The sequence below is a fragment of the Corvus moneduloides genome, chromosome 4, assembly GCF_009650955.1.
Source record: "Corvus moneduloides isolate bCorMon1 chromosome 4, bCorMon1.pri, whole genome shotgun sequence".
In the NCBI taxonomy this organism is placed as follows: Eukaryota; Metazoa; Chordata; class Aves; order Passeriformes; family Corvidae; genus Corvus; species Corvus moneduloides.
Window position 1 is genome coordinate 20641970 of NC_045479.1, and position 26814 is coordinate 20668783.

At 42.2% G+C, this 26814-nt stretch overlaps 1 protein-coding gene across 1 annotated transcript in view; it reads right to left on the reverse strand.

The window, feature by feature from the left end:
* Positions 1 to 677: 677 nt before the first annotated feature.
* The window catches only part of NUAK1 (NUAK family kinase 1), a 47181-nt gene continuing 21044 nt past the window's right edge, over positions 678 to 26814 (reverse strand). The window contains exons 2-7 of the mRNA XM_032106198.1: positions 24523 to 24643; positions 14114 to 14265; positions 12768 to 12833; positions 6306 to 6425; positions 5865 to 5997; positions 678 to 4754 (exon numbers count right to left, since the gene is read on the reverse strand). Coding sequence (XP_031962089.1) covers positions 3601 to 4754; positions 5865 to 5997; positions 6306 to 6425; positions 12768 to 12833; positions 14114 to 14265; positions 24523 to 24643 — 1746 coding nt within the window. The 3' untranslated portion in view covers positions 678 to 3600. The remainder of the gene's footprint in view (positions 4755 to 5864; positions 5998 to 6305; positions 6426 to 12767; positions 12834 to 14113; positions 14266 to 24522; positions 24644 to 26814) is intronic.

The following is a 26814-nucleotide window of genomic DNA, read 5'->3' on the forward strand; positions in this document are numbered from 1 at the left end:
TTATTGTAACAAGTCCCCAGCACACCCAGCTGCCCTTATGATGCCCATTTGTTTTCCAAGAAAAACAATCTAAAGCCTTCTGGTGATCAGGGGGATTCCAAAAAAATGAAAACTGACTCCCCTTTTTCCCCTCTCACCAGCTGATTACTCTGTTCAAAGCCATCTGACTGAAGTCAACTCACACTCGACAGCAGTGAATGGCCATCAGTCTTTTTTGATCAAATTACTGCTCAAACCCCGTAAATTTTACCAACAAGAGCATTGTCAATAAACTGTCCCTTTTCCAGATGGGGAGGAGAAAGGACCATGACCATCTGTCTCTGAGCTACAAATAAGCTGTGCTGTGTCTGCTCAGCCAGCTCTGTCTCACCTGCAGCACACTGGGCACACAAACCTCATTTATCTTCAACAGAAAACCGCCAGTCAGCTGTTCTCCACCAAACTTTTCTAGAGCTGAAAGCTCTGCGTGCTTTGCAGTGCCAAATGCTTCACAGCAAGGGAGTCTCTGTGGCCACCCACATCATATTCAAATGCAGAAATGAGCCAAGAAGGTTTGCATAAACAACTTGGTACAAAGTGCTGAGATGCCGCCGTATTTCTGCATGACAAGTTCATTACCACTTGGCATTGGCTCATGCTGATGTACAGTGAAAAAGAAAAGGGGGAGAGAGAGACTCTTCACAGTTACATTAATTTCATTTTATTTAATAAAAAACAGTGTCAGATTAAAAATACAAACACTTTGGGTGATTATCCAGCGTTTTTCCCTGTGTGCCTCGTAGAGCTCAAACCAACCAAGGATTGGGAGAAAAAAACAAAAAAACCCAAAAAGTAACACCAAAACAATTTTGGCCGGAGCTGTAAAATAATGTTGCACCAATTAAATTACACCAAATATATTATTATAACTTTGAAATGGCTTTCAGACCAATAAATTAAAAAAAAGACAAATTCAAATAAAAAAGTTGACTTTGTATTACAAAAAAAATTAAATAAGAATCACAACACTAATAGTAACAATGTGCAGTCAAGTTTTTTTTTTTCTTCTCTTCTAGGAATGATAACATGCCAGTAAACATGTAACATGCCAGTAACATGCCAGTAAATCCCTACATAACGTTTCCAGTTTGGCAGCAAGCAGTCACTCACTCATTCACATTTGTACACAAGGAAGCAGGCCTGGGCAAAAGCCTCAGAGATAGGAGCCTTCAGGGTGCTCCTGACTTCCCTGCCACAGCCGGCTGAGTTCCCTTCCCTTCATCCTGAAACCTCTATAAATCCACTCAAGGTTTAGTGCCAGATGTGCAGGGAAGGTGTGATGCTCCAGCCTCAACGGGACAGCACTGACTCACACCAGTTGAGGATGCAGCTCTTACACCCCAAGGCATGAGTTGAAAGCCGTGGCTGCAAGGCACATCCACCCTTGTTTCAGAAAGGCCATGGAGACTAAGCTGAGTTGTTTTAAAATGCACCACAGCAAACCTGTTAATTCAACACACTGCAAAATGGGGTGCTGGTTTGGGATGGGGTAAAAGAGCACATGCAGGGCTTGTGAGAGAAGATGAGACGTCTGAGTATCATACAGAGAGGTACACATCTGTAGAGAAGTGACCTGCAGTTGCCCTTCCTGAGCAAATGACAGTGAGCCAGATTTCACTTGACCGCCTGAGAGCACGTCTCTCAGAGATTTCATGGTATTGATGCCATTTATTTCAGAGCCAAATTCGGTCCAGTGTAAGTAAATAAGTAACAGGTAAAGGTTCTCCACAGAGGCAGATTAACTGATTTAGGAAACTCAAGCTGGTTCATCTTTATGCTAGGCAGCCCACTTGATTTTTAGGAGGAACTGGCAGATTTAAGTACCATGATACACTGAATAAGAGAAATCTGCAAGTGAAATAGCTCCCTGTCCCAGATGCCAACGATATATGCACTTATCCCCGATTCCCAAGGAATCCCCAGAGGAACTCTATTTAGTTTCTGCACCATCTCTAGGATTTGGGACACAGTGGGTCAAACTCTGCTTTCAGTTCCAGTTACAGGGCAGGAGTGAGACCAGAACTTGCCCCCATGCCCCTCTGCTCTGGGTATGAGTGTCAACACAAGTTTTGCAGCTGTGGATCATTTGACATCATCGGCTGAAACCTGTGATTTAATCGCACCAGTGCACCTCCAAGAAAGCCAGGGGCTATGTGCTCATGGAAATGAGACTGAAATGGGCCTGAAGATTCCAGTTTGCCCAGGCCTGTCAAACACACAGTGCCTTTCTGACATAGACTTACATTCAGGTAATCCAGTAGACCCATGTGGTACCTTTATGGGAGTTGAAGCCTTCAGTCTGGATAGCTGGACATGTCTGAGAACACAAACACATATCCTTTTTTTTTTCAAACTGGTAACATTGCACACTCAGTACCAGCTACACTAGATAGAGGCAGGCCCACAATTTTATGCAAACTCCGTTATTAAATCTACCATTATCATTTCATCACTCAATTCTTTCTGCTCCATTATCACCAACCTAGGAACATTTTCATCTGGAGAAAGGCATCTTCCCACTAACTTTCTGACCTCTACCCATTTCCTACATTCTACAACCTTTTCCTTACCTAACATTCTGGTTGCAAACTACTGTCACCCCAAATACTACAAGCTAGCAGCAAGGTGGCACCGTTTGCTGACAGTGACCGAACTCTAGATTAGAGAGTCAGCTAACCCTTGAGACCCATCTTTGTCTGGGCATTCATCTGGCTGGCCATTTTGCAAGAGTCACAGATTGAACATATGGGTTGAAATGCCTTAAAAGGTCATTTAGCTGCTGATAACACCCATTCCTTCCAGTTCCCATTATCATTTCTGTGGCTCTGTTTTTGCTGGTAGGAGCAGGAGTTGGAAACAATTTTAGAACTTTCTGCTCAGTGAAGAGCAATGGCTCTGGACACTGTGGGAGGGTCCAGATATGAATGCCTGCTCCATCGCTTGTCCACAAACACCTCATGAGGTTTTTCTGGGGCAAGTCTCTCAAATTATCTTAGAACATGTTCAGAACCTCTCAGGTCATCCTGGTGGAAGGGACCATGGTGACCACCTAGCCTGCCATCCTGCATAACGCAAGCCAAAGATTCCCACTGTGCAATCATTTGTACCCAGACAAATAACTTCAGAGGGAAATAAAGCCTCTTGTCTAAAAGGCATCCAAATTTAACTTGAAGAATTCAGTTCATCTCTTGATAAAGCTTATCTCATATTAACTACAAACCTCTCAAAACATGTGTCCCTCACTTCCAGTTTTAATTCTGTCTAGCTTTGACTTTGAGCCATCAAATCTTGATGCTTTTGTCTGCTAGCTCCTGATGTGCTTTCATCACAGATACAAACACCAAAGGTTTTTCTCTGGTCAGGTAGGTAATATTCTGAGGACACAAAATTAGAGAAGTGTGAGATGACTTTGGGGCAACTTTACTCAGAGTTCAGCTAAGTAGGTACAGTCAGCTCCTCTGAATCAAAACCTACCATTGTCAGCAAATCAGTGACCTGGCTTACTCCATCATAAAGGTACACAGAATAACTCCCTTCCCTCCCTTTTCCATCTTCCCTCTGCTAGTTGAGCTTGTTGCAGATCTCTAGGGCTTTCTTGTAGACCTGAGTCACATCATCCATGTCTGTGAGAAGAGAAAAACTGCTGTCCCCCAGACGGTTGCGGTAACGCTTTAGATACTGTGGCCGTGGGCGGTTCTGAAGTCCTTCGAAGTCTTGGATCTGGAGGAAATTTTCAGCAGAGACACAGCTCCGTATTCTCTGCCTGTTTGGCCTGTTCTCTTGCAAATCCAGCAAATCAAATGAGTCACTGGACAAAATACTGTCGTCACTAATCACGCTGGAAGGGCGACTGTAACTTCGAGGTAATACGTCCCCAGGCAAGACCATTTCTTCCATGGCCTCCAGCGTTGGTGTATCAGGGCTAATCAAAGGAGGTTCAGTGCTGTTGGTAGAATACTTGCTGTTATGTTTCAAGATGCCCTTACGCCTGCAGGAATGGCTGTAAGACCCATTTCTGGATGGCTCTGTGACCCCTGGAGAAGTGTCACTGTTTACTGTCTCATCATTATTGTCCAACAGTTCAGAAGATTCGCTTCTTTCTGGAGAGGAGTAATAGCCAGACTCCCTCTGCTGAGTCTTCTTTAAGATTCCTTTTTTTGGCATTAGTGAAGACTGCTTAGTGCCATATTTGCCAGCTACCTCTCCCTCTACAACACTTTTAATGGCCGCACCAGTCCTACACAACTCTTGCTCCAGCTTAAAAGCAGAGGGTAACACTGGGCTGACAACTCCTTCAATGAAACCTGCACTGTGAGAGCGATGTTCGCTGTTGCTCCTTTTCTTCAGGATGCCTTTGGGTCTCTTGGAGGTCGGTTTGGTTGCATTTTCAGCTCCTCCTTCCTGGATGGACTGTGCAATATCATTTTCCTTTTTTGATTTTTTCAGAGACCTCTGTCTCTCTAGTGTGACTTCAGGACCTTTGGGCTTAGAAAGGCACTTGATTTTGGTATCAGTCTCTGGTTGGAGGCCAGTAGAACGGTGATGCCAATCAATGAACCTTGCCAGCAGTGGCGACTCAGAGTCCCTCATGGCATCACAGTCACAGACACTGCTCTTGTAGCCCCAGTTAACCCACCAGTGGTTGGCAATGTCTTCAATGGTTGCTCGTCGTTCAGGGTTCACCATCAGCATCCACCTGATAAGACCACGAGCATCTATAGATGAAGAATGGCATATAACATTTTTAGAACATAGCATTCTTAAGTCTGTCAGTTTAAATTGGAAGTGTGAAGCCAATCAAACAAGCAAAAATAATGCTCCATCCAACAGGAGAAGTGAAAGGGAACAAGGCTTTGACTACCAGTCAATGAGGGAAAATGCCTCTGAGCACTACTTTTTATCAGAAGAATATGATTCACTCTGGAAAATGTACACTGGGCCATCCAATAAATTAATGTTTGTACTGTATTAGACAGTGAATAGTTCCATATTACTGAAGGAAGTCACCAATCTATTGACTCAAATCACAAAACTTAGAAGAAAATAAAATGGAATTGGGATATTTTAAATGATCTACACATTATCGCTTCTGTATTTACTTTTTCCATAAACAACGCAGTCTTCTGTGTATTGTGAAGGTTTATTTTCATACAGAGAGCGAGAAGGCAGGAAGCTGAAAAGGATGGCAAACAACTGATACAAGATAAATATTCATTTAAATATAATATATGCATAGATATTTAAGGCTGGAAGAAGTCATAATCAGTGAGCCAGACTTAGCTGATACTTTTCAGTCAGGTGACAGCTTAATGTGCTATCCTAGAAGCCGATGTGAACACAGTGGCATTAATTCAGATTTTGGCCTGCCTTCTTTAATCAGAGACTGTGTTGCTCTGACCATTCTCCTTCTCTCTGCTTGTGATAGACCACAGTGTAGTGAGTGGACTGATCTGTACATGTATGTTGTATCAGTTTACAGCTTGTCTGAACAATTTCACTTGCAATAGCTAACAGACCTTCCACTGTCTGAACAATTCCACTTGCAATAGCTAACAGACCTTCCACTGTACTTAAAAGAGACCATTACAGCTTCCCCAAGGCAACAAAATCTATCTGCTACCAACCTTTAATTTCAAATGGGCTTTTGGAAAGTGCTGTACCCAGATGGCAATTTATAGCACATGAACTCAGTAGGAGAATCAGATTTTTTTTTTTGGTGTACATCATTCTAATACGACACTGTAAGATGTTGGAAGGGGCCAAACAAAATGCTCCATTCTGAACTGCTGTCAGCTCAGTACATGGCTCTCCCTCCTTTTTCATACCTGAGGTCTGTGTTGGCTCACGATATTCTCCACTGCTGATCTGCCTGATGAGATTTTTGTGATCGAAGCCATCAAAGGGCATCGTTCCATAAACCAGAGTGTAAAGCAATACACCGAGGGCCCAGCTGTCAACCTGAAATACAGACACAACACATGTGAAGCCCAGGAAAGCTGATCCCTGCCCTTCTCCCTTCCATCAGCACCACAAGAGCAGCATCATGTCCAGCTGCACCTACTGCTGGGCAAACTGGTGTCTAACATGTCACTAACCACCCACAGGCAATGTAAACAAAAGCAAGTGAAGGCAGATTAAGAACTTCAAATACGGGACAGACCCAAGTGAACTCACATGTACAGCAACATTTGCATTAGGACTAGCCCTCAAGAACATTATCATCAAAAGCATCCCCATACCACCACAGAAAAACTGACCCTTCTTACCTCTGGGCCTCTGTAAGGCCGTCCATTAACTATTTCAGGGGAAGCATACAGTGGGCTTCCACAGAAGGTCTGCAGAAACTTGTCTTTATGATAGAGGTTGGAGAGTCCAAAATCAGCAATCTGCAAATAGAATTGTACAAGGCATTTGTAATATTAATGATTTCTTAAAGTAACAGAATATCCTTTATCAGGAAAGACTTAGCTATATTTGTCTCTGCCGTAGGGCGAGGAATTCGATGTGGATTTTACTTTTCTCTCTCAAGATCCCTCAGAGAAGAAGGCTTCCCAGGTTAAATCCTCCTGATTAGGAACAAGGATGCTTTGGTTCCATTCACAGACAGACCACCAACTGACTGCAAACCATCAGTTGGTAATTTTATCCTGGATGAATTTCATATGCTGGCAAAGATAATCTCATACTGGGAAGCCCGCTGTCCACTGACTGCTCTTAATTTTGTATAGTCATTAACACCAGAGGGAAGCAAGCAGAAAGTACCACCCTTCTTATCACACACATGCAAGCCAAAAGCCAAGACCTTTACATTCAACAGGAGGAGGCAGGCAGGAGTGCTGCAGGAAGCTAAGCATTACTGAAGAAAGAGATTTTTGAAATCATCTGGAATGTAGCTACGCTTGAACTAGGGGCAAAGTGAGGCAGTCGCCCTCTCCTCCAGACTCAGGGACATGGGGCTGAGGAATCTGAGCTGTTAAGCCCATGAGATGTCTATCACGAGATAATAAACACAAGTCTGGTTCCTAATTAGAAACAATGGGCCCAAATCTGGCTTTCCCAACACAAACAAAACTTCCCTTGGGACTGTTGGGAATTTTGCCCATGTAGGAATTGCAGGATCAGGTCCAAATATTTTGTTTACTTCAATTCTCTGTTCTTGTTCTTACAAAACAAAGGCTGAGGATAGCAACACCAAATACTCCCACAACCTCTGCATTTTTTGGTTCTCTAGCACAAGGCAACACATCTCATTTTTATCTTGCTTCTGCTTCCCAGAGATACTTGTATTACTGCCCACAATCAACATAATGCCTACATAAAAGACATAAAGCACAAGCATAAAAAAGGTATTATAGCTATTAAGACAGGAGTTTTCTCAGGGTTTTCTTCACCTTATTCATGTCTTTTCTACCAGAAAGAAATGAAATCCCAGGAATTTTCACAAGAGAAAATTCAAGAAAACACAAAGTGAGTGGGAAAGAAAAGGATTTGCCAGCACCATCATTCACTCTTGGCTTTTTGAAGTGTATATCATCAATGCCTGTAATACCTGTTGAATTGCAATGTTTAGTGAACTCTTGGGAGAGGTAAAGTCTTTGTCTCTACAATCTCAACTTCTACAGCTACACTGAAAAATGACACAGTTGAGACCGAAACAGGAACATAGATACACTCTATAAACAGATATAAATAGATACATATAGTTGTTAGATACTTTCACATTAGAAATATAAACTTTTTTAATATATCATTTTTATACACTTTTTAAAGTCATAAGTCAGAGATGAGATTTCATGCTTCACCCTTCCCTATTTGATGCTTTGCTTGTGCAGGTGTTTCACTGACAATCTGAACTCATCCCGCTCAAAGAGCAGCTGATTTCTGCTCATTAATTTTAATTCATCTCACTTCATCCATTCATAGATTGAATTCACTCGGTCCCTCAGACAGTGTATTATCAACCCACAGCAGAAAAGTCAACCCTTAAATAAATGCGGTTTGTAAAATCTTCATTGTATGGCTGGAATGTCATTGAAAACAGCTGGTGTACAATTGCAGTCTGCAAACATATTCTCATGGCTCAGATTGCACTTAATTGCCTTAAATTCCACTTTCTTATCAAGTCACCCTGCCTGGCTTGCAGGAAGTTGGTTTTAAGCCTTATGAAGTGTGCCCTGTCAATCAGGGGAAGAATGGGATCATTTCAGTGTTATAAATTCGTGCTGGTCATTGATTTTTATTTTAGTTCAGGATGCAGCTAAGACAAGAACAAACACTGCACAGTGTGATTCCTTATGCAAATACATTCCCTTACCACCATGGAATGTATAAAATGCATGTGGATGTGCATGAATATATATATAGGGATACACATACCATTGTTCACTCTAAGAAACTCTCAGACTTGGGCATTCATGTTTTCATTTTGACCATTCAGGAAAAGAGTATTTATGTTACAGTCCACTCCCATGCTCACAGACTGATGTTTATCAGGTTTTCCCATTAAAACTGTCATGCCCCCCGAAACAAGATTAATAGAAGCCAGAATTACTTCATGTTCTTGGCACTTAAATGGAACTAAGGCATCAAGTCAAAAAAACTTCCTAAATTGGGAGGAGCAGAAAAGTAGACTTTTATTCTCCTTGCTTCAAGAGTGTATGTTCATACCTACTGTTAGCTCTGATAACAGTAAATATAATATAGCTATTATTGTTGAAGCGTGGAATATAAACTCCACAAAGTTCACACTCATAGAAATTGTCAGTTTTATCCAACTTAAGAATCTGTCTCTCTGCACTGCAGCTAGAGAAATAATTAGGTCTCTTAAAGCAAATGAAGTGTATGTGCAGTTGGTGAGCCTTCCAGTGAAGTGAAGCCCAACTCCACACACTTACTCTGTATATACGAAACCCTCGTGGGTTTTCAGTGGTTAGGCTGATTGGTGACCCCTTACCAGCCCAAGAGAACGTGCAGTGAGCAGGACTGTGTTACTGTTACACTTGCATTGTTCTACTCTTCTATCACTTTGGGGTTGATCATACGGTTTACATCAACCTCTGCCAGACATCTCTTCTAGCCCAGGAACCATTTCTCATCCCTACTGTGAACAAGGAGGCCCCTCCATCGTGCCAGGCTGTGTGACACAGGTGTCCCTGGGGGGTAGCTTGTGGCACGGGGCAGGAACACAGTATTTGGATAGTTCAGCAAGAGGCATTAATTTCCTGGCCACCACACAAGGCTGCAGTTGCTCCCCATGTCCCTGCATGCAGTTTTGAAGATTTAGGCACTGGGGAGAACTGCAGTGCTTGAGGACATGTGGTCCTCATCAGACCAAACTGCAGGAGCTATGGGCAGATGGAGGCAGCTACTTATTTGCCCCGCTGCTGTTTCTTCCAGTAAATTCATGCCTACAATGAACCAAACACTAGCATGCTCGGTCCTTGCAAAACGGATGAAGAGAAGCAGGCACCACCAAAAGGCTTTTTTGAAGACCACCAAAGGCAAATGCCTAAAGCCATTGTGAATCTCTTCCCACAAAGGGCTTCCTAACTCCCCAACTCAGGGCAGCTTTTTCAATGCTTTGGAGCTGCCTTAGCCTTCCTGCCTGTCTGACCCTGCCCACCTCCAGCTGTGCATGGTAGATATGTGTGCATGTTGGATCTCACAAGTGTTTAAAGCTCATTTGATTCATTTATGTTTGCTGCATTTAGTGGTTTTCGGTAAAAGTCTGCAGGAAATAGTACTGCATACAACAAGTCCATGAAAAACCTAAAAATACACCACAGATTGGATCACTTTCTTCCCCTCATTGCCCACCACCTCTGGCATGTGGATATGCAGAACTCTTCAAAATGTGTAATTTTGTGTTGCTTCCAGACACTGGTGTTTCCTTGTTGCTGTATTCTAACACGACTCTGCTTCCAGAGACTTTTACTCACCATCACAGCTCTTAAAAACAACAAAAAGCCCTTCTTATGTCTTCATACACTCCTCCATGACCTTCACTTAATTATCTAAAGCTTAAGAAAGGTTTCCAAGTTACTGTAGTAGCAAGTAAAATGGCCTGGGGCCCTTTTAGGTCAGATAATAATTTCTAATGGATTACTTGTCCTTTTTATTTCCTGTTTTAAAAGTATTGCTTAAGCTGCTATGCAGGGATCTATTTTTACAACATTATTTTTTCTTCACATTATTATGACATGTTATTGTAAATCATAATGCATAGATCACTGGCTTCATCAGAAATATGTATTTAATTGCACATTGCACCCAAGAACAAAGAGATTCCTTTAATTTTCTCATTCTTAAAATCAAACCGCCAATTTTGTGTTTGTAATCCACTGAATTAAATATGAATACTGGGAAAGTACAGATAAGACTATCAATCCATTTCTAGAAAATGCCTTCCCCTGGATATGTGAAGCCATCAGTCAATACCAAACCCCAAACTGCATTTTTTTTCTGCCTGAATTAACCACATGTAAATACTCTCAGAATGAGGACCTGATAAATGTACTCCTAATAAATAATTTACAGTTCCATATGTGTTTCCTTGCCAACAGTTACTGTTTAGTGAAACAAAGAAAAAGTGGGAAGTAAAATTCCTTGCAAGTAACACAGAAACCACAGCAACATATTCAAAGCTTCAGCATCAGGGAAATAGTGGCTGTCTGCTTAACATCAAGTATTCAAAGCTGACCTTAGTCACAAGGTTTAAAAAAAGAGAAGACAGAGGAAAAGGAAAACCATACCAAAAGTCACCTCTTGAAGCAATCCAAATTCAATCACTATTGACTGTAAGATGTATGAAATACCAACACCTTCCTGAGTTCAGTCTGTTTTTCAGTTTCATGAGACCCTTTGCAGAAGTAGTTACCAGGGGACAGCAAAGCAGCCACTTGCCCATGCCAAGGCAGCCTTGCCTGCTCAGAGGCCTTAAGATTGAAGAGATGTAGCTGAGGAAAGGCTGGAAATATGAAAAATACCTACAGCAGCTTAAACACAACGCAAGTCAGGAAAGGGAAACGCTCAAGAAAAAGATGTCCAAATGACTGGAAGGTATGTGGGGAGGTACAGCTACCTGAATTTCTTCCACAGCAGTGCCACTCGCTATGGCAGCTGAAATGCATCTGTGGTTCTGAAGCCCCCGGGTCAGCTCCAAGTGCGGACCAAACACAAAGCTACCTGTCCTTGCCCCATCCTTCTGCTCTACCCGCAGGAGATCGACTCCCATAAAGGAGAGAGGGGCGGGAACAGAGCCTTCTGACAAAGCTCAGCTCCCCAGAGGCTTGAGGAAGTGATTGGTTTTGCATATGAGGACCACAGTGCAGAGATCCAGCCCACCACAGCTAGCAAATTCCACAAATTCCTCTTTTCTCTCAAGAATTCTCTGATTAGCTGGGAAGATAGTTTGGCATGTAATGTGGAAAGAAAGGTCATCCTGCCTGAGGAAGCCTGATTTGTATACAATGTCCTAGAAAGGTTACTTTTTGTTTTCAGTGCTGCTGAGAACAGCTCTGGCTGCTGCAGACCGTGTCCCTGTAGGAACAGGAGAAGGGAGGTCTGCTCCAACGCTGGATGCTAACAGCAAAACATCCAAATATTGCATTAGATGGGCCTTCTGTAAAAGACTATTTTTGGAAACCACATATTTATGTGCCTTTAATCCACTAGTTGATCCAAGTTAGCTTCTGTCATCAGCGTTACACAGATGGCAGCTACCACATGTTACTTTCCATTTCCATTGCACATCAGCTTGAAATGAAGACAATCTCTCCAGTGTGAAGCACAGAAGGCAGTGCCTGCAGCCCCAGGGCTTTCAGAGGAGACAAAAGGAAGACCCAGGCTATTTAGATACTGGGCTACGCAAGTAGCTCCTTGATTACTTTTTTAATTAAATAAGGATGCTAAAGCGTCAGCAGAAATTCTTTGGTGTTCCTCGCTCTGCTTGTTTGCCCATGGATGAGTACATCCAGCCACGCTTACATCCAGCTACCCAAGGAGGAACAAAGTTGAAAGTGAAACAGGTTCAGCCACCTGGAAATTACACTTATTTTACAGGGAATATATATAGGATATATATAGGAAATTACACTGGAAATTAAATCTCTGCATTATTTAACTTTGTGCTACAGCTATAAACAATAGAAGAAAAAGAGAGGAAAAAAGGTCATTCCCATGCTTTCACTGGGGAGAAATGGCATGGAAATGACATCACTGACATCACCATCCAAAGTATACGTTTGAGTCTGAAGTTCCAAGGCCATTTCCTAATGAAGCACATGTGCTTTACTAGGTTTATTTTGAAACTCTATTTGCTTATTTTCCAGCCATGATCAAAAGAACATTCAGAGTGTTCTGTAGGAGGCACTTGAACCCTGTAGACCAGAACAGTTTTTTCCTAGCCCCAGAAGCAGCCAGCAATAATATCATTTGTACAATAAGCCCAACGGCACGAAATGCTCTGCTGTTTCCTGCTAGTGGATAGATACTGCATTGGGAATCACGGCCTTTGCGTGGCAGGACAGGGCTTTCTCCCCCACAGTCTGCAAAGCTTCATTTAGTGTGTATTACTGGGAATCGGTGGTCTCTTCCCCCAACCTCTGAGCCTCTTGCCAGATGCTGTTGCTTAGTAGCTGTTACCATAACAATGGCTCTTCTAATACCTTGGGTAAAAATGTTATAAAACATGCAAATCCATTCTGAGAAGCTGAGAAAAAGAATCCTACCTTAATATTAAAATTGTCATCGAGAAGAATGTTTTCCAATTTTAGGTCCCTGTGGACAACACCGTTCTGAAACAAGGAAGAAAAAAATGAGGAAGAACATGAGAAAATATTGGGAAAATTAAAGGTGAGCTGGCAGGGTGGTCTTTGCTTCTACATTTCAGGGCTGGTTTCACTGTCATAACACTCATGGCCCAGTGACTAGTGACAGGCACTGTATTAGTCACTTGGTGTGTGGTTAAGGGAAGAATGACTGGAATCCATCCTCCCACAAAGACTCTAAAACAGCAGGGGGTGGGGGGTGGAGGGCTGGAGGGTGTCTTTTCGGAGCTTAATTCCATCCTGGATCCTGCCCCCACTGCGTGAAAGCAGTATATTCTTCCCAGGCACCAGAAACCAGTATCTGTCAATGACGTTAGCCCCTACAAAAGCCCCCGTTCCTCCAATGAGCAGCCACGTGGATCGGGGGAGTTATAATCCCAAAGGATTGTAAATATTAGGGATGGAAGCAAACAGACTGGGTCTAGGTCAGAGCCTTCTTTACAGAAACTTGGGAAAATTAACTGCATCAGGAATGGCACTGCAGCTTTTCAGCACTCCGCAGTGAGGACTTTGAGAAACACCCTTGTTTATCAGAATTCAAGTAGAGATTTAAGTGTTTTAAGAATTCCAATAAAAACTGTGTTAGCTGCTCATTGCTTTTAGCCTCATAAAAGTTTTGGGTCTATGCAGCTGTTTCATAAACAGGATAAAATGTCCGTAATGACAGCCAGTCAGCTACCTTGGGTTTAATTGCTTGTCATTCCAAGTGGGTACCATGATGGATAAGGTCATTAGCAAATGGTATCTTTCCCACTACATCTGGTAAAGTTACTTTTACCTATCCAGAATGAGTATGCACTAAAGCTCATACGTGAACCTCATAGCTTTCTCTTGGATTTTTCTCTCATATATCTCCTGTTCTAAAGTTGTTTACCAGCATATTCAAATTGCAAACTGGCATTTGTTTGAATGCATTAATATTAATGTTGTAGAGGTTATATGGGATGCTTTCTCTAGTTGATGCTGTAATTTTTGAGTTTGTAATGTCAGGAGAATTATTTCAAAGGCAAAAATGCAACATAGGGCTAAAGTAAGGGTGTGTCTGGTATCTGCCATAACACAGGAAAACATGATTAAAAAAAGGCCCTAGTTCAGTGTAGTACTTTTAATGAAGATCTCCTTTTGTACTGATAAAATCACGTGCTCTGATACTTAATAATGAAGGCTGTTGCCTCAGACATGCTTTGAAATATATGCCAGAAATCAGCCTTGAAACAGCATTTTTTACTATGAAATCCTTTGCTCACCTTGTGGCAGTAATGCACAGCAGAGACTATTTGTCGGAAGAAGTGTCTTGTCTCTCTTTCGCTTAATCGCCGCCTCTCACTGATGTAATCATACAACTCTCCTTTACTTGCATACTCCATGATGATCACAATCTTATCTTTATTTTCAAACACTGCACAGAATAAAAGAAAAGAAAAAACGTCACAGCTGATTCAACACATTTGAAAACTGACACTTTGAAGAGTGAAGAAGACTCAGGATGTCTGAACGCATGCTTGATCACCACTGCAGCCTGGAAGATGTACTCACAATCCCACTGCAAAAATCAAGTTTCAAAGCTACTTTTTACCAGAGGAAGATTACAACATCTCAGACCAAGAGAAGGAAGCTGAGGTTATCCTCTCTTTCACATGGCTACATGAAACTCTTTGTCTCAAATAGTATGGGGTCACAGAGTGGCAAAGTCAACTTATCTTAGTGAGGTGAGGTGAGGTGAGGTGGACACTTGTGTCAGTAACACATGAATACTAGCTCCTGCTCCAGCAGGGACTTCCTTGTACCAGTAGCCCGCTTGAGGCCAGAGAACAGAAGCAAACTGGAGCCCTCGTATCATTTGGAAAGGGTTAATAGAAGGCAAAATGAATTCTTGTCTTCAGTGACTGATACAGGATTGCCGTTTGGCTTACAATGACTGTTGGTTGGCTTTCACCTACCACCAAAATCCAACAAGTGAACTGATAGATGTGTCCTCCTCCATCCCAACTCCGTGCGACAGCATGGCGGGCATGAGCACCTGGCTGCAACGTCTCCAGAACTGTACAGCTCCTGTCAGTGTTGCTCTATACCCCATCTCATGCACCCAGCTCATCCTCAAGCTTCCTTATCTCCTGCCCCTACCATATGTCCCACCACATGCACAGACTGCGTGCTGTAATCCTCTGTCGCTTGCGCAGAGCCGGCAGCAATGCACAACTCCAGCGTAAGCAGAGCAAGGAAAATGCATCTAATACACATCACAGCCCGACTCTTCTCTGGGGCCCAGAGTATGCTGTGTCACATGCTGTCAAGGACTTCACTATGAATGGCAGATAACTAATATTTAATCTAGTAAAGCAGGCTGTTAATAGTCTGGAATTGCTGAAATGTCCTGGATAGTTCTCTTTTGTCACTGAAAATCCACTGCAACTCACTGGAAACTTCCTGCACCTGCCATAAATAACCTCTGCTATATGAAAACATGGTGATTTTCCTTTTCTTTTTGTCTGTGGCAGCACTGGTCACACTGGCAGCAAGGCATATGCAAATTAATGAGGTAAAAGGATTTATTACACATAGTTTTGATCAGCCCTACTGTAATGATGCCTTCCTATATCTCTTCATCAAAGCTCAGCCAGTGGTCTTTGGTGATTTAAAAAAACAGAATTAAGCTTCAGTTTTTGCAGTGAAATGTGAAGCTGCCTTTCTCAACACACAGATATTTGCTTCTCTTAGGCTTTGTCTCATGTCCTCTCACACCTTGTCACTCAAATCTACAAGCCAAAGCCTCTGCAGTTCACTCTAACACCCCTGAACCCCAGCCAAACAACTCTCATAAAAGGGAGAGCAAACAGCCAGATAAAACTGGCTGCTTACTTGTCTGCTGGCCTCACTGTACCCCAAAGCAGAGGCTCCTGCCAGCGATTACATCCTATGTGCATCCTCATTAGCAATAAACTTCGGAAACTGGAAAAGCCGTCTCTGGATGGATTATACATACAGTATCCTCTCCAAGAATGACAGACTGATACTGTCTGGGAAAAACTGAACATGCCCCATGTCATAGAGGGAAGTGCTGTGATGTGTTACCAATAAAACAGTAATGCACATATTCTTTTCTCTAAGCTCAGAAAGGCTTGTTAGGTACAGGCTTGTTTAAGAAGGCAAAAAGAAATAGTTTTAGTAAGCTGAAACAAATCACTGAAAATGCTCTTATATAAGAGATCTGACTCAAAACAAACAGATAAACCACACAACAACAACAACATCCCCCCAAAACCCCAGCTGATTCCATGAGTTATCATGAAATACATGCATGTATCATGCACATATAGTGAAGATGCCACATGGCACAAACGATCTCAGTGCACTTTCATGGGAATGCACATCCCAAGCAGTTCCAGCTGAGGACCACCTTCAGCTCAGAGGCACATGTGCCCTTGGCTCTTCTTGCCCCACTCCCCCAAAAGCTGATGCCCTACCAGGTGTTCAGTTCTGCTGATGACAGTAACAGCAATAACAGCCCTGACATGATAAGAGTATTCTTCCAGGCTGTGTTTTTATTAAAGTTTTGCCTTCATTACTCAGTCCTAAGAGTTTTCTCAAATCATCCTTGATGTTCCAAAGTTTTAAATTCTAAAATCTAATTTTTTTTTACTCAAATTTGCCATAGTAAAAGAAGTCCTGATCCAGATGTATTTTACAACATTTCTATAGAAATGAGGCAGAAAGCATTTGGTTTGGAGAAATGTGCATTCAAAGGCACTTTCCATTTCAAATTTTCTCTTATACCCACTAGGAAACTGAGATAACACCATCAAGCTGAATTTAGGAAAGTATAAATCCCTGTTCCAAATTTCAAATTTTTGTCATAAAGCCACACTCAAATCAGTGAGAACATAATCGTTCCAGTAGCTCATATCTGGCTTTCAGTTTACCAGCACATTCTTCTTCATAAGGGAGAATTTTGAGAGGGAAACTATCCTTGAACTTAGATGACATTGCAGAGGCCTCCTCACCATCACCACAGCTGAACGATTACAGAATTAAACAGCAATTTGTTTCTCCACCCAGGAGCAGAGGTGAGTAGGGAGGTATTTTTTTATAACTGCATCATTTCACTTCAGAGCACCTCCACCGTATCAGCTGAACCTCATGAGTGGGCACACAGCTACTTCCTGCAAAGAGGGAACTGAACAGCAGACAAAAAATCTAAAATGAGAGGTGCTGCTGAAAGAAGAGGAGGTTGAAAGGCAGTGGGATTTATGTCTATACACACACACAACCTTGAAGAGGAATTCAGTGGTCAAGACTATCAGGCAAATGACAAGGTGGTATTCTGGCAAATCTCAAACTATCAGCCAAGTGCACCATGAATTTTCACAGTAGTATTTAGGATGTCAGGCAGGTTTCACACAGGCACTTCTGAATTTCCCTTCTGAGCACAGCGTGTAGTTTTATAAACATATGCTCAAGAAAGCCTTGTGGCCAATGGCTGGGGGAAGAGAGGAGGGCATTAATTAAAGGCTGGATTGACTTACTGCAAAGAATAATGAGGTAATAAATATACTGCCCTGTTAGCACCTGGGCTGTAACCTGTGGGCTGATGATGGACGGGTTGCCTCCATATAGCTTCTGGGACTGCTTGGTTCACTCCTTGTTTTTGCTGCAGATGATTTATTACCTTCCATCCTACTGCATATTCATTCTGAAGCTCACTCCCACCTAGAAGTGTGCTTGAACCCTGGCTGCACCTACTGCCAATAGAGAAGCATGGCTTTGGCAGGATGCTGAACCCCAGGAGCCTCCCAAAGCTTGCTGCTTCTGGGATGGCCATGTCATACAAGCCTGCTCCTCAACCCTGAGCAAGGTAAAGGGAAGGAGGCCATGTACAAGTGAGGTGGGGCTGCTTTAGCTTCTTTCAAACCATCAATACTCTGTAATTGGCTGGCCAAATTAGGTAAGTGGAGAACTGTCAGTATCAACATCCAGATATAGATAGCAGGGGAGATGGCCTATCAATCAAAAATCAAGATGGGGGGTTGCTTAGATACAAGCCATGAGCTTCACGTGTTAGAGGGGATGGCAGCAGGAGAAATGCTTGCTATGCGCTGTGTACCATTTATCTCTGAGCCACTGTGTTTATCTTCACCACTCTGCAACCTGAGTTACATGGAGAGCTGCAGCAAGACCTTGATGTGGCAGGAGGGCTGCTGCACTGCCTCAGTCATAGTGGTCAAGTGCTGCTGCAGAGTAGTGCTTGCAAATCACTACTACTCCTTAGCAGACAGAGCCTGCTGTTTGAGGGACTGACTTCGGAGATGACTACACTTTATGTGGCCACAGGGGAGGAAGCAGGGACAGCGGTGTGAGAGCACATCAGGAACCAAGAGCAGGAACAGCATGAACCTCAAGGTGTGAGGAACAACGTGATTGTAACCCCAGGAGATGAGCAAAGTACTAGGACATTGGCCACAGCAACGTGGAGAAACAGCATTTTCCAAGGGGCTACAAGCTTGCCTGGGCTTGGTCTGGTCACTCCAAAAGCCTTGGGAACCCAAGCAGCAAGGGGTGCTTAAGATACAGTGGTCAAAGATTTCTTACAACTTTTCTTTAAACTCCACCCTTAACTCTAATGTGTTTGTTTCTTTTTTAAAAGTGACAGAAAAAAATTCTATACTTCCAGACTGGTAATTGAACCCAAATCTGCTGACTTCAAAGTTCCTTAAAGAACATAAATGTGGAACTGGGAAAGAATTTCACTCCTCACTATCAAAGACACATCTGAGACAAAGTACGTTTTGTAACATGAATAATCTGTCCCTCTTTTACAGGTTTTTCTACTACAGTAATAGTTCTTGCATATAATCTCTCCACTTATTTCCATTTAGAGGCTGTGAAATCATATCTACAGCCTTCCATTTTCCAAATAGTGCTGGTTGACCTCTTGCTCATCAGCACTCTTTTTTTTTAACCCTACTGCCAAATTCTTCCCTTTAGCTACACCAAAGTCACCTCCTCTGAAACTCATGGGACAAGTCTGACACCAAATGAGCATACTCACATTTCTTCATTGCTAAGATGTGCTTCACCCTAAAATTGTTGGAAGCCCAGATGGGCATGGTTTGCAAACATCAGTCAGAAAGATTTAATGGTACATTGTACGCCTCTCTATTAGTTCACTTTGGACTTAATTACTACCAAAATAAAAAAAAAAGCAGGCAGTTTTGCCCTTCCTTCAAGCTTGTAGAATACTAAAGTCAGAGTGAGTGCTGAGGGGGGTGGATTTTTTCCCCCCCTAAAGGTCTACCTCCTTGTGGGCTGATTCCGTTTGGTTTACATGTAACCCTGGGGTAAGGATTTTAGTTTGTTAGTTTAAGAGGGGCGGCCAATCTCTTCGCACTGGAACCATTTGAATTCTCCTCATGCCTTTGCTCTCTATCAGAGCAATCTCCTAAATTAGTTCCAGTATGTTGACATTCCTTCCATCTGGTGTCTTTCCATTCAGCGGTATTTTTATTACTCTCCTAACAGCCGCAGACAGAAGTACCTTTCCACTGCTACAAAATGCTCTTTTATTAAAGGTCAGCCAAATCAAAAGAACAAGCTAGTTTGTTTTTAATTTTGGAGATGCAGACTAGAATAACCTTTTCATTCAGAAAATTCATGTATGACCCAATTACCTCACTTTTGTAATAAGGCTTCAATTATTCTTCAAAAAGACATGCAAGTACTGAAAAATGTCTTTTACCTTAGAAATTCAGCCTGATTCAGCTTTTGTGTTCTTGACTGCTTTACAGCCCCTTGGCATAATTTTTGTTTAGTTGGTTTTTTTAGTAGTGGTAGTATTTTTTTACTCTTTTTAAGAGAGCATACAGCAGACATGAAAATATCCCAGGTCCAATGAGAAAACCACTTATATGCATACACATGAATTTATGCATATGCTTAATTATAATTGAAGATACCAAGATATAAAGTATGTGTTTTAATGCTATGCTTGTGTTAAATTGTTTTCCTAAATTATGGCCTTATTCAGCCAAATTGTATCTCCTTTTAAATTAAAGGAACGTAGTTAAGATCCTGCAATAATCTTTTTAAATCAGACAGCATGCTATAATTTACTCCCCAGAGAGGAGATTAAATCAGAATGAGAACCATTATCCTTGGTGAGGTTGTTTCTCAAAGAGCAAGACTGAGGATATGCAGATTGTGATGGTTTGCTCTTTAAAAGGAAGGAAAAATGACAGCTGCTAATTTGGCCACAATAACGTTACACTAATTGTCTTTGTTTCAGCAAAGAATACAAGAGCTAACTCCCCTTTATTTAAATTATGATTAAAACTGTCAAGGAACTTCAGATAAGCAAATATTTACATTGCTACAGTAGGACTGTGTAAATGGGAAGATGGAAGTAAATTTCATCGCTGCTGGCAATCAGTTTGACATTTAAACTGGACCTGCCAGTGATCTCACATGTTTGAGTTTATGTCATGTCCAATGAAGTGCTGTTTAGGTGATCACCCTGAAAGACAGGAAATTCATAAAGCTGGGGTATGGTAACTGAAGAGTTAAGTTTGTTTATTCTTGTTTCATTAGTATCTCCAGACACTTGAAATATTACTTGATGTTCTTGGATGTTATCAACTGAAAACAATGAGAATAAAGCACTCGAAGGTCAAAAGCCTACATAATTAGAGGAAATCAATTAGAAATGTGGTTAAACAGTATCACTGCTGAAGTACTTTCTCTTGGCAAAAAAAAAAAAGAATCATTCCAGCTTTCCAACTTCCAACATTCTTGATTAAAGCCCAGTCACCCACGTGATGTTTTAATGGACTTGTGGCTTTTTCAGGTACTTTGCACACAGAAGGGGTGGGGTCATTAGGCACCAAAGTTTGTTTTGATTATGTCTGAAAACCAGGAGATAGCAGAGGCTGGGACAGAGGCTGGGACTGCTCTGAACTGTCACAGCCTGAGATAGGTGACTGTTTTGCCACCCTGGCCCCTGGCTGCCTGCCCCACCCCGAGGTGCACACGCAGCTGACGGCGGGGGGCACTTGTCTGAGCTGGTGTTGCTGCAGGGATGCAGTTCCCTAGCAATGGCTCATGGCCACACACCTTAACAGCTGCCACACAGGCAGATTTCTGACAGTGCAGCTGGTTTTGCTGATGATGTGGTGACTTGACTGACACAGCTCCCCACACTGGAGACAGGCCTGTGTGTGTGTGAAACACCAAGTGTGTTTATGTTGTGTTGCACGAAGTCTGGCACAAAATGCGAGATTGAACACATATTTGGCAAGTGCGGTGAGTATCCTGGAATATTATGCCACTGCTGTTACACACTGTCAGATTATCTCCCATTGTCTTTGGGGTCTGAAAGCAGAGCTGAACCAGTCTCCTGATTAAGCATGCAACCTAGCTCAAGCCATTGTGGACTGGGAGACACATGATGGAGAATCTCTCTGCTTTTTCTTAAGAGTACCAAAATGGCAACGTAGAAAACAAAAGTAAGAAGTGCATCTGACTTTGGAGATCCATATTTTGTGCCTTGTTAATGCAAAGGGTCCAGCACTCTTATAAGCATCCTGGCCCCAATTCAGCAGAGCACTCGAGCCCTCACTTTCCTGAAGTTATTAGTTTACGTTAATGCCATCATGTTCCACTGGCACCAAATTTTGATCCTAATATTTATTCATTCTTCAGGGAAGATCTTCAGTAAACTATATCTGTTAGCTAACAGTGTATTCATTTTTAAGTGCATTTTGCAAGCGGGCAGACTTTTCTGTATGGTTATGCTGACCAAAGACAACTCTTTCAGCACAGAAACAGTCACATAGACAACTGTACTTCACACTACAAAGACTCAAGAGCTCACTCCTAAATGTACCAAGTGTAACTTCACCCTCATGATTGGCCCAACATGTGTTCAAATGTTTGCAGAATGTTCTTTCCCTGGTTTAACTTTTATAAAGTATTGCCAGATGAGGTAGATTTTGCACTCAAGCTACCCCTGGAAAAATATGTTAGCTCTTAAAGGCTTTATTATAAAATCCTGGAGTTTTCAAGGGAAAAAAGCAATAGGGCAGAGGAAGGGCGAGGGGCAGGGGAGAGACAGATAGATGAATGGACAGAGGCATTATTCTATAAACTAAAATTTATGTGCTGAAATCAGAACACTGCCAGCAAAGCCAACTTTGTTTATCCAGTCCCCTTCAAGGAGTTTAAAGTCACTTAAAGAGCACTTCCCTCACAGCCACACTCGACAGATTGCCAATTACAGCCCTGCTGAGAGGATGGAATTTCTTTAGTCACAACTGTACATCTGCCCTGGCAGTAATGGGCAAGGTACATGCCTTTTGATTAGGTTACAAAAAAGTACCTCTAAACTGGAAAGCTTTGTTTCCACACATCCGAATTTGCTTGGTATCAATAAAAAAGATAAGCTTGTGTTTACATCAAGTAGACAAATTCAGAGGTTAATTGCTATTAGCAGGAAGGTCAAAAGGATACCTAAACAAGGATCCTACTTAAGGAAAACACATGTTTGTAAATGCAATACAAAGAGCTTTCGAAGATATTACAGGGAGCCAGCATTGTCCATGCTAGGTATCTGTGCAACCTGGCACCTACTGAGAGAGCTGTCAGACGTGCAGTGGCAGTCTGAAAACCTACAGTAAAAATTTGTGAGAGAGCAGTAAAATATCTCTAGAGTGTCTTCAGTTTAAAAGTTAAGGATCTGATCTAAGTTAGTCAGCTAGATTCCAACAGGAGCCTCCAATATGTCATTTATCCCACTTATCTGAAAAAAACGTCTCCCAGGAGGGAGCCAACCACCCTGTGAAGATGCTGATCCCTCTTGACTAGAAAGGGACACTAGACTTGTAGCATACACCAACTGCAGAAATGTTGGATTGCTTAATTTTGGTGAGATTTGGCCCATCTCTTAGGATTTACTGACTTCAACATTTTGTGTCAGGGGATAGCAATATTATCACTCTTTATGCATCACTCAAGAGGAACAGCTATGTGTTTAAAATCCAACTTCAAGAGGATACAAATACTTCAGTCTTTCATGTAGTCCCTTAACTTCACTACAAGTACTCTTCAGCTTCAAGTGAAGCACATGCTCAAGGGTCCCTGAGCTCACACCCTCACCACTGGGCAGCTCCTGTAGGTTCAGCTGCACAACCACACATCTTCCCAGTGCTACCATACCTAAGTTACAGCATTGGCTGCTACAGGCCAAATACTGACTCTTGACTGCTTGGAAAACACACCAGCACCTGACAGAGGTGCTCATTCTCCTCTGACAAGATGAACTCTCCATCATGGAGCTCAACTGGCTCTGCTGCAGAAGCACTGCTCCTCCCTCCACAGGGCCAGAGAGGGAAGTTTTGCTCCCACAGGACTTTAGTCTCTGCTTCCTAAAAATGCTGTAACCTTTTTCACTTTTACAAAATGTTTTAACTCAGTAAAAACCATTTAAAGTAAGGATGAGAAGGGCAATTGGTCAAAGGACCACAGCATGCTTAATATTCTTTCTTCCTGAGTTCCCGTCCACATTTGAAGTAACTTTTGTTCCATTTGCAACCCACATGCTGACACAGCATCCCTCCCCTTTTCTGTTTCCAGATCCTTTTATGAGTTTATTCAATAAAAAGACAGATACTCATCTCTCTTCAAGTACAAGAACACGCTTTTGAATAACTCAATATGCGATAGTGTAACAGTACGCCAAGACAGCCCTTGTTTTAATCAGTCATATCAACTCTCAGAGCAGAGCTGCCATAAACATCTTCTGCATTTACCTCACGGCTATGGAAATGTGTAGGGCTACATTCAGGCTTCCCATTCTGCATGGAGGAAAAGGGGTGATCCCCAGGGACAAGGCTGCCTGACCCAGGTCCCTCTGAACCTCTGGAATCCATGTTCCAGGTCCACCACGCAGCCTCCCTCCTTGCAGCACAGACCTTTTGGCTGGCATCTTTTAGCACATACATGGCCTGACCCGCCCAGCTAGTGCTGGGACATAAACAAACTGGCAAATCTTCCTAGCTGTGTCCCAGGAAGAAAGGAGGTAGAGGGAGAAGACAGGATAAGGAAACAGGAATGATAAGCCAGCCAGCAGACTGACAGGAAACTGTGCAGAGGTGGACAGGAAGCGCATGCTGGGATTCAGGGGGAAAAGCTGCAATGACAGAACTAGCAACTCTAATTGGTAGGGAAGGGACCCTACCAATTCTTACCCCTCGCCACTGTTCCAAAGAGCAGATAAGAGTAGTCCTGTGCAGTCCAGGGAAAATAAAGCAAACGAGGACTGGTTCAGGGGTTGGGAACAGAAACAGACATCAGGCTGGTTCATGGGTGAGGGTGAAATGAAACTGAGCTGTCCAGAGGGAGCAAGGACGTGAGGTGATACACGCAACCATCTCCCACCTGCCATCAACACAGCGAACTCACACAAGAAGAAGCTCTTCCAAGCAAAGGGTTATGCATCTGTGAAACACTGGTAGCTCAGAGGGAAGGCAGGGCTCAAGGCAGTCTCGTTGGTAAGGGATGAGTTACACAAGGAGTAGGGGTTGGTTTGGTGCACGATCTCAAGAAACATGAACATCAGGTCTGCAAGAACGTAACACAGCAGTCAGAGAGGAAAATCACATTCACTAACCTTCATATATGGTGATGATATGAGGGTGGCTGAGGGATGACATGATCTCAATCTCCCGTCTGATGTGAACCATATCTTGTTCATCCTTAATTTTGTCCTTACGGATGGATTTTATTGCAACCTATAAATTCAGGAAATGAAGCATTATTTTTGGAACTGAACAGATGCATCTAATCCACTAAGAAGAGTTCAAAAAATAAATACAGATGTTAGATGCTGGCAGAACATGGAATGACCAAAACAAACCTTTAAAATACAAACCTCCATGCTCCAGCTCCCTCACCATATAGCAATAAATACACTCTCATTACAGTAATGAGTGACATGAAGTTTTGGGCTCTTCAGGTCTTAGGACTTCACTGAGGGGGAACACAGCATCTTTTGGAATGATCTCTGGGCTAGCCTAAGCAGTCTCCTTATGCAAATGGTAAAACTCCCCAAGAGATTTTGATGGGAAGTACATTTGCTAAGACATGATTGCATCTGACAATTTTGAACAGAAACTCTGGCGACAATTTCTCTGAAAAAACTTTGAGATCTCTGACAGAACAGGGGCAGGGAATCCAGGGTGCCGATTACGTAGTGATATCCATGTTAATACATAAAGGATCCCATTAACACAGGTTAGTCCATGGTTCTCTAAAGAAGGCAAACTCTTCAGGAGTTATGACTTATTCAAAAATCAGAAGAAATAAATCTTTGAAATTCACATCTAAACTCGTCCTCATATAAACCCAAGGCTTCAGGTCCTACACAACGCTTACGCAATCACTGCAAAACCATATCCTTCCTGCATCCTTCCTCAATCAGCAAGCTTTTTTACAAGCATATCATGTAACTGGATAGCTTTCCAAAAGGCAGGGTGGGAACAGAGGAAGTGATAGCTGAACTTGCAATATAAATTCAAATTATAACAGTCCTTGTGACTGTGTGTATGTATGTTGCCTGTGAAAAAAGGGCTTATCTGAACACCCCCATAAATAATCGTGGAGGTCATCTCATGCCCTATGAGAAACGCAGAAGGCAACAATGTAGAGAAGCTGGTGGGAGAGGGAAGGTGAGGGCATTGTGCATACTGAATGGCAGCATGGCCTTTATTATACTCAATATTTACCCTGCATTGTTTTTTTAAGCTAGAGTTCAGGGAATAAATTATCAGCTAGCTTAAAATCAACAATACCTCTTTGAAGAACTTCACTGACCTGCTGAGATGACCATCCTTTTATGGGTAAACCAAACTTGTGTCATTCTTTGCAGCCAACTACTGTGGACTTCTGCTGGGAAAACCTTTGTAAATCTATGATTTATGTTATTTCCCTAGTTACTCTAGAAAAAAAACAATTCACTGCCTACTTCAGTAATTGCAAGTGGCATGACCAGTACTGTTTTCATTATATGATGTAACATTGAGGATATTGAAGAAAGAAGAGAAAAACTTACAACATTATAAAATTGAAATGTACATAAACAGGAGCCAGTTTAAAGGATCAGGTTTCCTACAAAGCCTTCAACTCTGAAAAGCAACATTGTTCAAAAAAGCATTAAGCACATGCCCCATACCCTTGAATTCCCAAAGATTGCTGCACATGCTTAAAATTAAGCTCTTGTCAAGTGCTTCCCTACCTTGGTACAGCAGAACAAAAAGAAGACAAGGGACAAAACGATTTGCATGTTAACCAAAACCATTCTTTTTTTCCTCTTGACCCAAATATTTGGAATAGAGATTTTAAAAGTAACAGCATAGCTACAGTCTTATTTACATGGCACATATTTCTAGAAAAGGTAATACAACAGATCTTAATTGAATGAGTGACCAAGATAGTCTCCAAGTAATTCTAGAGATGGAAAAGGCAACCAGCTCTAAAGATGACACTGGATTTTTCCCCTTCCCACATTTGCACTGGGACTGACTGCAAATGCAAATACACTCTGTATACAGAAGGATGTGGGTGGCTCTTGGAGCAGTACGTGCATTCCTGCAAGAAATAAATATAGACATGGGTAAAAACACATTTTTTATTAAAAGACAGCCTTGTACTTGGCTCTGAGGAAGAATTTAAGAAGGGTTTCATTGTCAAATATACAACGGGGAGCAAATTCTTTGCCATTCACGACTGGTAAAGTAATAACGGCAGCCCAGAGGACATGCCAATCTCCTGCTAACTTGACTGCGTGCTCCACATACAGGACTTTTGCACATCTACCCATAACTACTGCAACTTGCCTCTGTGGAATAATTGTATATAAGAAAACATATTTTTAGGTATAAAAATGCAAATGTGATTGAAAAGT